The sequence below is a fragment of the Elephantulus edwardii genome, unplaced genomic scaffold, assembly GCF_000299155.1.
Source record: "Elephantulus edwardii isolate Elephantulus edwardi_28Jun2011 unplaced genomic scaffold, EleEdw1.0 scaffold00096, whole genome shotgun sequence".
Lineage (NCBI taxonomy): Eukaryota > Metazoa > Chordata > Mammalia > Macroscelidea > Macroscelididae > Elephantulus > Elephantulus edwardii.
The window spans coordinates 13,150,796-13,166,085 of NW_006399846.1; the positions used below are offsets into that span (position 1 = coordinate 13,150,796).

The 15,290-nt window shown below is 39.7% G+C and overlaps 1 protein-coding gene across 1 annotated transcript in view; it reads left to right on the forward strand.

Moving 5' to 3' along the window:
- Positions 1–2,142: 2,142 nt before the first annotated feature.
- USP18 (ubiquitin specific peptidase 18) overlaps positions 2,143–15,290 on the forward strand; it is a 22,791-nt gene continuing 9,643 nt past the window's right edge. The window contains exons 1-5 of the mRNA XM_006891384.1: positions 2,143–2,302; positions 3,648–3,744; positions 7,191–7,336; positions 12,317–12,396; positions 14,768–14,915. Coding sequence (XP_006891446.1) covers positions 2,143–2,302; positions 3,648–3,744; positions 7,191–7,336; positions 12,317–12,396; positions 14,768–14,915 — 631 coding nt within the window. The remainder of the gene's footprint in view (positions 2,303–3,647; positions 3,745–7,190; positions 7,337–12,316; positions 12,397–14,767; positions 14,916–15,290) is intronic.

Below are 15,290 nucleotides of genomic sequence, written 5' to 3' on the forward strand. Positions count from 1 at the left end.
TAAGGAGTCCATTATTTGAACAATTTGTTCCAAGTGTAATGAAAGCAGAGATAACATCCAAGTCATGGTGAGCTTCTTAGAGGAAGGGGATAGTTTACTGGACATGCAGCATTGGTAGGAATGTTCCAAGAAATCAAAGGTGTTGCAAAAGAACTGTATGCGCAGTACCTGTGAGAATCTTTAAAACCAAAACACTGGCACCTAGTTTTTCCTGACTGGTAGTAACTCCATAGAACAGGATAAAACTGCCCCGTAGGGTTCCCAGTTTATAACTCTTTATTAGAAACAGACTGCTATCGGGGGAGAGGGGTGGGCAGGGAGAAAAATGCAACAATGAATGAACGGAAATCCAAAGTCTCTGTAAATGTTTATTAAAATTAGTAATAAAAAAGAAAGGGAAAAAACCCAACAAAAACCGAAACATTGGAATAGGTGAAAAGTCAACCAGTGTATGGTGAGACAGTGTAGTGATTAGAATCAGCAGGAAAATATTCTGCCCCTAGGACTGGAGGAGCCAGAAGAGAGGGAATGTTGGTGGAAATCAAAATGCAAGGCGCCAAGGAAACAGAACCATGTTGGAAGCTGTCTGAGAGGAGCTCATGGTGGATGGTGCTGGGAGGCAAGAACTGGGACTAAGGAAAGAGGCTGTACTATAGGAGCTGAAACCAGAGAGGAAATCAAGCACTGGTTTAGAAATCCCCTAAACAAAATGAGAAGGAGAGATAGCCCAGCTTCTCCCTTCCCCCCAACTGCCACCCTCCTGTTAGTTCCTCTCACTGACTGAGTCTAGCCCAGTGGTAAGAAAGCCTGAGAAATGTAGTTTGCAGGGCTCAGCTTTCCTTAAATGAGGGACTGGATAAAGGAAAGCCAGGGCATAATAATGAGGACAAACAAGTCATGGAGAAGAGGGCTTTCTTTTCTTAGATTTGGGGGACTAAGAGTATAAGATCCTGGGACTTCAGTGGAATATGCTGTAAAGACTCTGGATTGGAATCGGGAGAGCTGAGATCCAATCCCTCTTCTTCTGTGCTCTTACTAAATGTCATTTAGCTTTCTCATCTAAGATTTCATTTTAAATTAAAAAAAATTACTTTAAAAATTATATACTGGCTTTCTAAGAACATTCATAAAGTCCATATACATTATTTTTCACACCAGATCTTTCCATTTTCCTTTATCCACCTCCTCCTCCACTCATCAAGTTGTGTGACCCTGTGATTAAGCCCCCTGCCCTTGGATCCTCATACGTGTTCTACAACTATAGTCTTATACAATATTTGTCTTTATGAGACTGAGTTCACTTAGCATAATTCTCTCCAGTTCCTCCCATGTTAAGTAGTAATTTACAAAATCATTGCTGTGTGCTGCTTAGTATGCCATTGAGTATACTATGTATACATTGAATGTACTATAATTTCTCAGTCGATTCCATTGTGGTTGGGCATTAGAGCTCTTTCCATGTTCTTGATGTAGTAAATAAAGCTGCTATAAGCCTTGGTGTACAAAAAAAAAAAGAAATGGACTGCTGAAGTTAGCAGCTTAGGGCTTAACCATGAAAAGCCTTTGTTGTTATGAACTGTTGAAACAGAACCAACTCATGGCACGTTTTCAGAATGTAAATTGCATCTGAGAGGATTGCTCATCTTTCTCCCAGTGAGCAGCTGGGGGATTTGAACTGCCTATCTTTGGGGGTTGATAGCACGACAGCGTCTGCTGATATTTGAACATGGGAGGGAGGAGCAAGGAGATAGCCAGGTTTCTGGCTTGGACCCCTCAGTGACTGTTGTATCATTTATTGGGGTGGGGGATCTGGGAGGAGTAGGAGGAAGAGTTTATTTGGGGGACATGGCAATCTACTCTGAGGTTGTGGCTGGAGAGAGAAGAGAAAATAGAAGAGTGTGGAATGAATGGTAGGAGTGACCAGCCCAGTGGCCATTTTTAGCCCTAGAGCCTGGTGAGGAATTCGTGTCAGACCCTCCCCTCTCTGTAAACACAGATGCCTCCACTCTTTTCTTACCCTTCATTGCCTGTGGTTCGTTTTTTGCAGTGTGCATGCATCTGGGGGAAGTTCTGGACTAGGCGAATTCCTGCAACATCCCAGAGGCCTCGCTACAGCACCTGGAGATTTTGGAGTGATCCCTGATGGGCAAAGTGTTTGGGATCCTGGGGACAACGTACCAAGCAGTCCTGGCTGCACCTCAGCCTTTGCCAGGCGAGCATGTTGAAGAGAAGCAGGAGGACAGCAACGTGAAGAGGAAGAGAGAACTTGGCAGACCCCTCGATGCCTGGGACCACCCTCATGGTTTTTACTCCCTCCTTGTTTCTCTCATTTTGAACTCTTAGTTCACCTACTATGCTCTGAAACAATATGCTTTGTACCAGGCAAAGTATATTAAGCAATGGCTCTTAATCTTATTTCCACCATTTCTGCCTCTGTAACTCACTCCCTCACTCATTGGTGTGGTGTCTGAACGAACTCAGAGCTGACCCTCCAGGGGACTCTCTGAGACTGTAAACCACACAGGAGGAGATTGTCTAACTCTCTCCCTCGTAGAAGCTGGTGGATTTGAACCACCAGAACTTTTGGGTTAGCAGCACAACCTCCTAGGGACCATGCCACCTGTGCTTTCTTCTGAAATCTGTAAAATGGGATAAGAATAGCCTTACTATTTGGGTCATTGAGAAGATTAAATAATCTGTGGAAACTACCCTAAACCATACAGTATGGCAGCAGCAGTGCTGATCTTTGCTCTTACATCTGTGCTGTGAGCACCTAGTCCAACCATCACAGGAGCAGAAATCTTGGCTCACCTGCTCTGCTAGGAGCTTTCTTTTCTTAATTCCTTTCCCACTGATTCCCTAAGAGTAGTAGTGTTCTTCTCTCTTCAGAGACCTGTTAGGTCTGCTGAGCTCAAGACTGGGTAGGGAAGAAGTAGATTGGTCAGAGAAATGTTATACTTTGGTTTTCTTGACCCTTATAACTCTCTCCTGGCTTCCAGCCTCACTGGAGTAGTTGCAATTAGCTGGATTTTCGCCAGCTCTTTCTTCTTATTTTTTCCATTTCTATAAAGTCCTTGGATAATGAAGTCTCTGGTTAAGAGCTCAGCTGCTAACCAAAAGGTTGGAAGTTTGAATTTACCCAGGAGTGCCTTGCAAGAAGGGCTTGGCAATCTTTCTTTAAGAAGGAAACTATTGAAAATTCTATGGAGCACAGTTCTTTGTGGGATTGAATTAGAATTAGAATTGTCATGAATTGTTAATATGATGAACCTAGGCAGGGGCCGATGCAGACTAGCATGGGGAGTGGGTCTTATACAGGTTCAATCCTGTAAGAAACAATCTGAGTAGGATGAACCCCTATTTCTGCTGCTTACGTTTCTGTAATATTTCTTTTTCTTTGCTCTTACAGTTGCTGTACTACTCATTTATCAGTTGACAATACACCTTTTTGTGATCACTCTCCTAATGGACTAGTGAGACTTTTACTGTCATTGACCTTTTTCTAGCTTGTTTACAAATTCCTTGAAGGAGTTTTTTGTCCTCCAACAATACTTTATGAGGTTTTATGTCTTTAGTAGGTTTTAAATAAGCATTAAATTATTTTTTTTAAATCCCTGCCCTTGGTAAATTTTCTCTTCCTTCTTTAGGCTTGGTTGGTTTACATAACCTTGGACAGACCTGCTGCCTTAACTCCCTGATCCAACTATTCAAAATGAATGTGGACTTCACCAAGATACTGAAGAGGTAGGATTATTTTTCAGGCTAATAAATGTACATTTCCTTATATTTTTCAAACATTAAGCTTTTTACAGTGACTTGGACTTTAAACTTTTAGAAGTGTTCTTTGAAAAGCTTCTGGGGGCAGAGGGAATCTTGTGTTTTGACTATACATTAGAATCACCTACGAAGTCTTAGAAAACCCATTTTTATCAGTTGTCTGGATAGACCTCAGGCACTAAAGCTTTTAGGAATCTTCCTGCTCCCTCAAGTGTTTTAAAGTGTAGCCAGGATTGACACTAGTGCTTTTGGGTCAAGTTGTTGGGAGATACAAAGAGTTAATGGACTGTGTTGCTAACCAAAAACCTGGAGGTTCACATTCATCCAGAGGCACCTTGGAAGCAAGGTCTGATGATCTACTTCCAAAATATAAGCCATCGAAAGCCTTCTGGAGCACAGATCTACTCTGACTCTCACAAAGCCACCATGAATTGGAAATGACTTGTTGCCACTGGATTTGCTTAGAAGGGAGTTGGGACTAGGTGACTGTCAGAGAAAGTGTAAGTCAGTAGATAGGTTTATGAGTCTCTCTGTTAATTTTTCTTACACACACATACACACTTCCATCTCCTTTTTTCTTTTTTTGCCTTATTCTCTTTCTTTCCCCCGATTTTATTGGCATGAAACATTGAGAGATGCCTATAAGTCCATTCATCACTCAGTTCTGATTCGTAACAATCCTCCATTTGGTTTCTGTGGAGTTTATCTTCCAGTATGGCTTTCCTAGCCCCTGAACTTGACTCTGCCATGTGGAAGGGGCAGGGAATGGGATAATGTGTGAATAGGACATGTTAGCCTATCCACAAGGGGATTTACTATCTCATCTTTCCACAAAAGGATTGGCCAGTCTCACCAATCTACAAGAGGATTGGCTATTCTCAACAATAAATTGATCAGCTCCAGCAGCAGATTAGAATTTCCCCACTAGAGAAGCAGCAGCAAGAGGATGTAGTATGTCCTTCAGGCCCAGAAATTCTTTCCCCAGCTACACCAGCAGCCATAGACAAGGCAGAGGACCAAAGAGGTCTGACATGTGATAGAGCTGACTGTTACCCCACCACACAGAGAACCAGAGCTAAGCTAAACACCTGGGCCCAAGTTTGTTGGAAAACTTGGCAAGGGGGCTGACGGAGAGCCACTATTGGCAGGACTGAGAACTTTGTAACACTAGTCTTAAAGCCGTGAGGCTCAGGGCTGAGGTGCCTGCAAGCACATTTTGGAAACTGTCCTGATTGAATTCTGCTATTAACCTGAATAACTGTTAACTTTCCCAGTACGGTTCTGTGTGGTCTGTGAGGTACTGCATCAGATTTTGGACCCAGGAAAGCAGTACGATTGGTGTTGAGATGAGTATAAAAAGGTCCTCCAGAAGTGTGAGAGACATGTCTGAACTCATGGGAATGGGTCTTATTGTTGCTGATGCTGTTGATGGGGACAGTTATCCTTTGTGAAGTTGGTAAAGGTAAGATATGGGTGTCCTCATGCAGCCCTTGCTCTTTTTACAGTTGATGTCAGAAGTGATATTCAACGTGATGGCTCCAAACTCATGGGAATGTAGGATTTTGTAAAAAGTTATGAGTTTGGGAAGTGCAGTTAAAATGACTAGTTTTGCTGTGACTAAAATGGAGGGAAAAGTTAAGCTACTTTTGGCTTAAGGCCATATGCATATGAATGAGATAAGTTAAGAGTGGAGAATGAAGTTGAAACTCTTAATTCCTTGAAAGGTTTATGTGTTAAGGTTTTTGTTTATTTAACTTTATGAATATTGATTGCTGTTTCTGGGGTTTTTTGGTTAATATATTAATGCTAAGATATATTGTATGGTTAAAATTTTTGTTGATTTAATGTTAAGATGTTTGATATAAATGATTACTAGGTAGTGTAAATTTTGAAATTGTGCAAGTCTGCCCTGAGGCTGATTTGATATACTCAAAAGGGGAAGAGAAATGCTCATTGAAAGCAGTAAAATTTGAGGGCAAGGGGCTTATCCTGGGGGAGGATTAAGTTCCACCCAGTACTCTGAGGAGATTTGCATTGAGATTTAGTTCATTACAACCCTCCTTTGGGTTTCCTAAGCTGTAAATCTTTACAGAAGCCTGCTAAGCTTTATTTCTGGGAGTGGCAGATGGATTTGAACTGCTGACCTTTTGGTTAACAGTACAATTATTACCACTATAGTTATGAACTGCTAAGAAAAAGAATAGCTTCCACCTAGAGAGGGTTAAACCAGGCTGGTCCTTGGAGGCAAGGATTCTGAAGCTTCATCTGACATACTTTGGACATGTTGCAAGGAGGGACCAATCCTTGGAGAAGGACGTCGTGCTTGGGAGGGTGGAGGGACAGTGCAGGAGAAGGCCCTCGATGAGGTGGATTGATTCAGTGACTGGGGTAGTCGGGATAGGTGTGTGGGAGATGGTGAGATTGCCATAAGATAGAGCAGGGGTTTAGGGCTCTTGTACATAGAGTCGCTATGAGTTGCAGGTGACTCAATGGCACATAACAACAACAGCAGCAGCAACAACAACACAGTTACAAATTACTGCAAAAATAATCTGCTCATGCAATCTTTTTTTTTTCCATGCAATCTTTTTAGCTAAGTGTTTGTCTTTCAGTTTGAAAGACAGTTTTGAAAATGTTTTAAGTTGGACATTTTTCATTGTGACCACTATGTATGTAGTCCCAGGACCTGGTACATGTCTCCTTGATTCTAGTATGATTACTAGGAAGGCTGGGGTGGGGAAGGGCAGCAGTTGTCATGGTCTTCCTCTCCACCAGGAACTCTGTGCAGCCAGCTCCCTAACTCAGTGGTTCTCCACTTAGGGTATAATTGAAATCATCTGGGGAGCATAAACATTCTGATTAACTAGGATCTGCCTTCAGAAATCCCCATTTTAATTCTTTGAGGAATGACCTTGACATGGGGATTTTTACCAGTAGCCCAAGAAACTGCAATGGGCACTAATGTTGAGAACCATGGGTATAAGAAGTTTCTAAACGGATTTTATTTATTTACTTTTTCACTGTGCCAAAACGGTATCTAACAAAACACTTGGCTTTTTTTTTTTCATCTTAGAAGTTGGGGGACATTAATTCCATTCATCATGTTGTACAGTCGTCCTTGCTGTTTCTAGATTTTCCCATCAATCTTTACAGAAGCAACTCAGTGACTAAGCAATGACTCCCTTTTCATCCCTCCTTCCCACTTTTTAATCCCACTCCTGTGGAGTAGATTTTGATTCAAAATGACCCTCCATTGGGTTTCTGAGACTGTAAATCCTAAGAGGAGGAGATTTCCCATCTTTCTCCTATGGATCAGCTGGTGAATATGAACAGAAGACCTTTCAGTTAGCAATGCAACATGCAAGTATTGTCATCCTGATAACCACTAATGCCTGGCTGTTCTAATTTGTCAGGGTATCAGTGCCCGGGGACAAGGAAGAGCAGAAGAGAAGTGTCCCATTTCAGTTGCTCTTGCTGCTGGAGAAGATGCAGGACAGCCGTTGGGAGGCAGTGTGTCCCCTGGATCTGGTCTACTGCCTTCAGAAATGCAGAGTGCCCTGTAAGACTGACCTCCTGTTCTTGGGTGGGGGGGGGGGAGCTTGAGTAGGAGCACTAGGCACCAAATGAACAAGAAAGACCTTTGTGAAGAGCAGAAAAAATTTTGAAAGCGCAGAATGGATGCTACTTATGCACATACAACTCACCAAAGCAAATCCACTGCCCCCTGGCAACCAGTAGATAGTGTAGAACTGTCCCACATGGTTTTCAAGCCTGTAAATCTCAAAGGAGTAGACTGCCACATCTTTCTCCCAAGGAACAGTTGGTAGGCTGCATTAGCAGCCAAGCCCATTAACTGCTCTACCCCCAGGCCTCTTACTACTCTCATTCTCACTTTTATTCAACTTTTCAGTAGATCTAATAAGCAGGAGAGTTTTTTGAAAGTGATTCAGCCCCAGGTAAATAGAAAAAGAATTAAAGAAATAGAATGGAGAAAGCATGTTGTAAAAAAAAAAAAATCATAAATAGGTTAATTAAAAAAATCCTTTGAAATATAATTTATATACAATAGGATTATTGAATCCATTTAAAAGAAATCAGACCGAGGATTTTAGTATCTTCACAAAATGAGCCCCAGTCTCATTTGAACATATTTTTATCATCCCCAAAAGAAATTTCATCTCTATTAACAGTAACTTAACATTATTTTTCTTTCTTTTTTTTACTTTCTTTTAGATTTTGCAGTTTTGGTTTTTACCTTGAGGTCTGTGACCATTGTGAGTTAATTTTTGCATATGGTGTGAGGTAGGAATCCAGCCTCAGTCATTCTTTTACGTGTGAACATCATTTGTCCAGCACAATTTGCTGGGAAGACCTTTCTTTGTCCTGTGAATTGAGCCCATTGCTACAGCCATTGTGTTAATCCGTCTAGCTAGTGGTCATCCTCTCTTTTGCTGACCCAGCACCTTTCCAAGAATGATGTTCTTCTCTAAGGAATAGCCTCTCCTAGCAACATGATCAAAATATGTGAAGTGAAGATTTGTTATCTGTGTCTCCAAGTAGCACTCTGGCTGCATTTTCTCCAAGACCTTTCTGTTTGGCCTTTTGGGAGTTCATGGGATATTCAGTACTCTTCTCCAGCATCACAGCTCAAAGACATCAGTTATTCTTATGTCATTCTTACTCATTATCTAGCTTTCAGGTACATAGCAAATAATTGAAAAGACCATGGCCTGAATCAGGTGCACCTTAGTTTTCAAACTGACATCATTGCTCCTCAACAATTGCAAGAGGCCCTGACAGTAGATTTTCCTGGTGTAATACATATCCTGATCTCCTGCCTGCTGGTACCAAATGTGTTGCTTGTGGATCCAAGTAAGATGAAAGAGTTGACAATTTCAATCTTTTACCCATCCATCATGATGCAGCTTATTGGTTCAGTGGTAAGGGTTTTGAGTCTTCTTGATGTTGAGATGCAGTACTTATGGAAGGCTGTATCTTTTGATGCAGCGAGCATTTCAAGTCCTCCTCACTTTTCAGCAAGCAAAGTTGTGTCATCTGCATAACACAGGTTACTGATTACATACCAATCCTAATCCCACATTCTTCTTCATAGAGTCCAGCTTCTCCAATCATTTGCTCAACATACAGATTGAATAGGAATGGAGAAAGGATACAACACCAACTCATACTTTTTTTGATTTTTGACTGTGCAGTGTTCCCTTGCTCAATTTGTACAACAGATTCTTTGTCTAGGTATAGATTTCGTATGCACATATTTAAGTGTTCTGGGATTCTCATTCTTCTGAATGTTAGTCATAGTCTGTTGTGATCCACACAGTCAAATGCCTTTGCATAGTCAATAAAACAAGTAGGCATTCTTCTAATATTCTCCATTATCAGCCAGAATCCATCTGACATCAGCAGTGTTGCCCCTGACACCATGGCCTCTTCTAAACTAAGCGTGAACTTTTGGAAATTCTGTGTCAATGTAATGTTCTATGTGTTTTTGGATGATTTTCAGCACTATTTTGCTTGCATGTGACATTAATGACATTATTTGATAATATCTAACTTCTGTTGGATCACCTTTCTTGGGAATAGGAACAAATAAGAATCTTTTCCAATAAGCTGGCCAAGTAGCTTTTCTCAAAGTTTCCTGGCATAGACTGACAAGCGTATCTAGGGCTGTATCTGTTAGTTGAAACATGTCATTTTTGATGCCTTATTTTTTTGCTAATGCATTAATTGCAGCTTGAGCTTCTTCCTTCCTTACCATTGGCTTTTTTTATATGATACCTCCTGAAATTTTTCAATGTCAACCAATTATTTTTGATATAAGACTCTGTATTCTTTCCATCTTCTTTTGATGCCTCCTGGATAATTCAAGGCTTTGCTTCTAGCATCTCTAAAGTATTAAAACATGAGGCTTGAATTTGTTTTCAGAAATGCTAAGTGTTCTTCCCTTTTTAATATCCAGCTTCAGCTCTTTGCACATTCTGTTACAATACTTGGCCTTGTTTCTTGAGCTGTCCTTTGGATTTTTCTGTTCATCCCTTTTACTTCTGTGTCTCTCCCTTTTGTTTTGATTTCTTGACACTTTTGTGCAATTTTCAGAGTCTTCTTGAATCTGTTTTGGTGTTTTCTTCCTCTACTGTCTTTGTAACAAAATTTTTCTCTTTTTGTGGATTATATCTCTGATACCATCCCATAACTCATCTCCTTTGATCATTAGTATTCAATGCCTCAAACCTATTCCAGAGATAATTTTTAAATGCAGTTGAGTTAAGACTCTAGGTTGAATTTTGGTTCTTACGAAATTGTTTTCATTTTCTTCAGCTTCATGTCCTGGCACATGAGTAATGTGATGAGTAGTGATGGTCTGTTCCTGGCCTGGTTTTGACTGCTGATACTGAGCTACCATTCTTTCCTCATTGTTTTCAACTTTTGCACTTCAGAAACCCATAATTGTTAATACATCTTGAGTGCATGTTTGGTCAGTTTTGGACTGCAGAAGTTGGTATAAATCCTCAATCTTTGGCTTTAGTTGTTGGTGTATATATTTGAATAATAGTTGTATTAATAGGTCTTCCTTGTATGCATATGGATAGTATCATATCACTATACCATTTTACTTAGGATAGATCTTGAAATTGTCTTTTTCCACTATGAATGTAACTTATTTCTTCTTCAGTTTTTCATTCTCTGCATAATATATCATATAATTGTTTGATTCTAAGTGGCCCATGCTAGTTAATCTGTTCATTAATGCCTAGAATATTGATCTTCATGTATTCCAGTTCATTTGACATCTTCTACTTTTCCTACTTTTATACTTTGTACATTACATGTTCCATTGCTAAAGTATGCTTGTAGCTGTTTCTTCTAATTTTGAGTAACTTCTAAGCTCTACTTTTTATACTGTATTCCTCTATTGCTTTTTTTTTAACTTTTGAAGTTTTTTTTATTTTTCATTTCAGTAAAGGTTTACAAACCATATTCGTTGTTCAAACATCATAGACATATTTTCTTATACTATGGATTACCATTAATGAACTTGATTATAGTGTATAATCATCCCTTTATTTTATGTTGTCTTTCCAATCACTCAACTTATCTATTAATTTTTGCTTCTCTCTCCCTCAGTCCCTCTCTTTGTAAAATTTTCTTTAACTTTCTGTTATTCTTTCTTTTCTTTTAAAAAATTTTCTACTAGTTTATTTACAAAATTTGCATACCTTGTTTTCAAGAACAAATTCTTTCAATTTCCCTCAACCCCCACCCATCAAATTGTACAACCCCATGATAATCAGCTCTCCCTCTCCCTACACATCCTCATCCCTCTGCTTCCACCTTTTCTGACCCCTCTTAGATCCTTATACTCATGCTATAATAATGGTTTTCTATAATGTTTATCCTTCTGGGACTGAGTTAATTCACTCAGCATAATGCTCTCCAGTCCCTCAGTATTGCTCCTACATGCTGCATAGTATTCCGTTGTGTGAATATACCATAATGTCTTTTTTTAAATGAAAATAAGCTTTATTACCTCAAGTAATAAGTATACACAAAGATGCCAACACTGTAGGTCTTTTTCTTCTCCCAGTGGTCTGTGATCAACACTAATACACAACTGAAATTGCCAAGACTGTCATTGTGTGAAAATTTTGGAGGGTTGAGGAGGCCTTTGATGCATTTGGTCAGATGTTCTTTGTATTTATAACTTGTGCTACAAAGTAATTAGCAATGCACAATCATTCCCCAATACAATGAACTGAAAAATAGTTTATGTGTCTCTGAAAGTAAATAATAAAGACAAGAAGCCCTGCCAATATCGTGGCACAGGACAGTCTTCTCTGGCCCCAGCTGAGCCTGATGGTGATGTGGTAGGATAGGATCCTGAATGTGGGTTTTAGGTAACATATATGTATATTTATAAAACACACACATATACACATAAATATAAAACATTTGTAGACTGCATGCCTCAATGCACCTCTTCATAGCCAGCATCATCTGTCACTGAGATGATTCTTTTCTCTCTTTTTCACTCAGACAACCTTGTGGAAAACGCAGGCTAGATGTCAGCATTGGGGAACTGCTAATTTTTTTGGAAAGGGGTGAATAAATACATAAAGGACAGATATTTAAGTGGCCAATTAGGGCCACAATTAGAGGATTGACTTAGGTTAGATATAGAAGAAATCTAATATTGACTATGGGTGCTTTAAAAATGAGCTCGCCATCCACCCCAAATGAGACCAACAGGATTGGGTGGTAAATGAAGAGGGAAGGTACTTATGTTAAGCAGTTAGAAGATACATAGTACTGGAGCTCAGATTTTAAGAATTTTTTTAAAAATAACAACTTTCTTTTTCCACTTATTACACTCTTAATGTACTTATAGTAGAAACAGAGCCCTTATAGGAAGTAGAAATCCAAAGTGAGTGTTTCTTTGCATCTGGGCAGCTAGGGCACAGGAATGTGAGCAGTGTGTTTGGGGGTCTCACTAACTCTGGGATGACTTTTCTTTTTTTGATAGTTTTCATCCAGCATGATGCTGCTCAGCTTTACCTGACATTCTGGAACCTGATTAAAGACCAGCTTACTGACCCTGACCTGGTAAGAGCCCAGAACTAGAGAGCTCCCAAGTGTAAGATACTCACTTAACTCATATAATATTGGCGAGAGGAGCTCTGCTGGTGTAATCTGTAGGGAGTTGTGTTATTAACCCAAAGGCCATGCCTCTCTGATGGTTCCAGTCTACTAGCATCTCCTTGGGAGAAAAACAGGCCATTTCCTGTGCAATTTACAATCTTAGAAACCCAGTGGAGTGAGAGGAGAGGACAAAACCCCAAACCAGACAAAACAAAAGTTAAAAGAAATTTAAAAAAATGAGCTTTTTACAAAATAGATGATAGATAGATAGATACTAGGTTATTACTAGGAAAGGGACATCATGTTTGCAAAGGTGAAAATGTTTGGATGGTCAAAGAGGAAGATCCTAAACTAGGTAGACTGACACAATGACTGCAGCAAAGGGTTTGAGTGTGTTAGAGATTGTGAGGATGGCACAGGATAGGACAGAATTCAGATCTATTGTTCATAGGGTTGCTATGAGTCGTACTTGACTCAATAGCACCTAAGAACAATAACAACAACAAAAACATACATATTAAAAGGGGCTTTATGGTGAGTCTGGGGCCTGGTGGCAGGAAGCTGTACTGAAATCCCAAAGGCTTCTCTGCATGAAAAGGATGGACAATCTCCTCCCATGCTATTATTGCCTCTGAACACCTGCTGGAGGGTCAGCTATAGGTCGGTTCCAACTCTATGGTACACAACAACAGCAACAACAACAACAATGACTTAGTTGTGAGTAATTGATCTGCTAGCATAATGGTATACAGTTTGAATCTACTAGCTGCTCCTTGGGAGAATGCTGTGCAGTCCCCTTCCATGCTTCTAAAAGCCTGCTGGAGAGTCAGGTCAGCTCTGTGTCAGTTCTGACTTGATAAATACAACGGTGTGTGTGTGTGTGTGTGTGTATAGTACTTATATATGTATGTGTATATATGTGTATGTGCATATATAACATATATACATACACATACATTAAAAAAGATGTGAAGACAATTCTCAAGCACTTAACAGAAAATAAGAAAAACTATAGCTTTCAGTATGAATGATACCTCAACATCATAAAAACAAAAATCCTCACACTTGGATCAAAAGGCAACATTATAATAAATGCAGAACAGAACGAAGTTGGGAAAGGTTTCATTTCAATTGGACCTATAATCAACACCCAGGGAAGCAACACTAAAGAAATCAAAAGATGTACAGCATTGGGCAAACCTTCTATTAAAGACTTTTAAAAAATGTTAAAGAATAAAGATGTCAGTTCATAGAGTAAGGTGTGCTTGACTCAAGACATGGTATTTTCAGTTGCTTTCTATGCTTATGAAACTTGTGGTGTTAGTAAAGAGTATCATACTGTGTGGATTGCCAAAAGAACAGAGAAATCTATTTTGGAAGAAGTACAACCAGAATTTCTCTTAAAGCCAAGACTTCATCTCACTTACTTTGAGCATATTATCTAGAAGGATTAGTTGCTCAAAAAGGACATCATTTTTGGAAAGGTGGAGGGTCAGAGAAGGAGAGGAAGACCTTGAATGAGGTAGATTGGCATAGGGACTGCAACGATGGGTTTGAACACTGTAGACTGGACAATGGCTCAAGGTCAGTGCAAAGCTCTATCTCTATCTGTTGTACATAGGTCTTTATGCGTTGAAGTTGAGTTGGTGGCACCTAATGACAATATAATGTTGTTTTGTGACCTTTTGCAACACTGTATCATGGATAATTATCCATATAAATAAAATTGTGTTTACTCTATCAGTTTTAATAGTATGCTATTGTATAGATTAGCTTTAGCTTTTCAAAACTCAAACTAGGATTCATAGCTGAACCTCCATTTGGGTTTCTGAGGCTGTAAATTGTATGCAGTGAGATTGCCCATCTTTCTCCGACAAAAGCTGTTAGTGCATTTGAACCACTGGGGAGGTACAACCTCTGGATTAATAGTACAGCTCCCTTCTAGGACACCTGAACCCCTTTTAAACTTTCAAAAACTAATCCTTAGTTATAGACATACACGTTGTTTCCACTGTGTGTTAGATAATGGAGAAGTGATCATCTTTCATGACAAAAAAAAGAGGAAACCTAATGTAACTATGAATTGGTTTTGACTTAATGGCAATGAGTTGAGTTCGGTTGAGTATGTTACAGAATAAAAGAGATAAACCATATAAAATATTTACCATAGTTCTCTAATATGATTACTGTTCCTGTTTTCCACCTTTGTATTAGGCAAGGATCACAGTGGCTGTCTTTTCAGGAGCCTCTGGGTGGTGGCTCCAGCTTCTGGAAACTGGCTGGGCCTGGTTCATGGTGTGGCAGCTGTCTTACCTCTCCTTCCTCCCTCTTACAGGTGGACAGGCTGCAGGCCTTGTACACTATCCGGATGAAAGAGTCCTTGGTTTGCCTTGACTGTTCGGTGGAGAGTAGCAGAAACAGCACAATGCTGACCCTGCCCCTTTCTCTTTTTGATATAGACTCAAAGCCCCTGACAACACTGGTATGAAGTTTCACTTGGTGAATTTGCTATCTTATACAGTCTGTTGTGGCCTATGTCCACTTGCTTCTTTTAATCACCCTTGACTTTTTAAAAAGGCCTCTTGGCTTTTAAAATATTTTATACTCGACTGATAACCTAAAGATTGGCTATTCAAACCTCCTAATGCTGCCATGGAAGAAAGGCTTGGTTGGAGGTGTGCCCTATGGAGTGGTTCTGTTAGGGGTCCTATGAGCTGGAATAGGCTTGACAGCAGTGAGTTTGGCTATTTTTAACTTTAAAAAAAATCATTCCTGTTTCATTTGCTTTGGCCAGTTTCTCCTTTAATCTGGAAAAAAATGTGTATGCCTATATATATGTATTAATACATATTTATGAT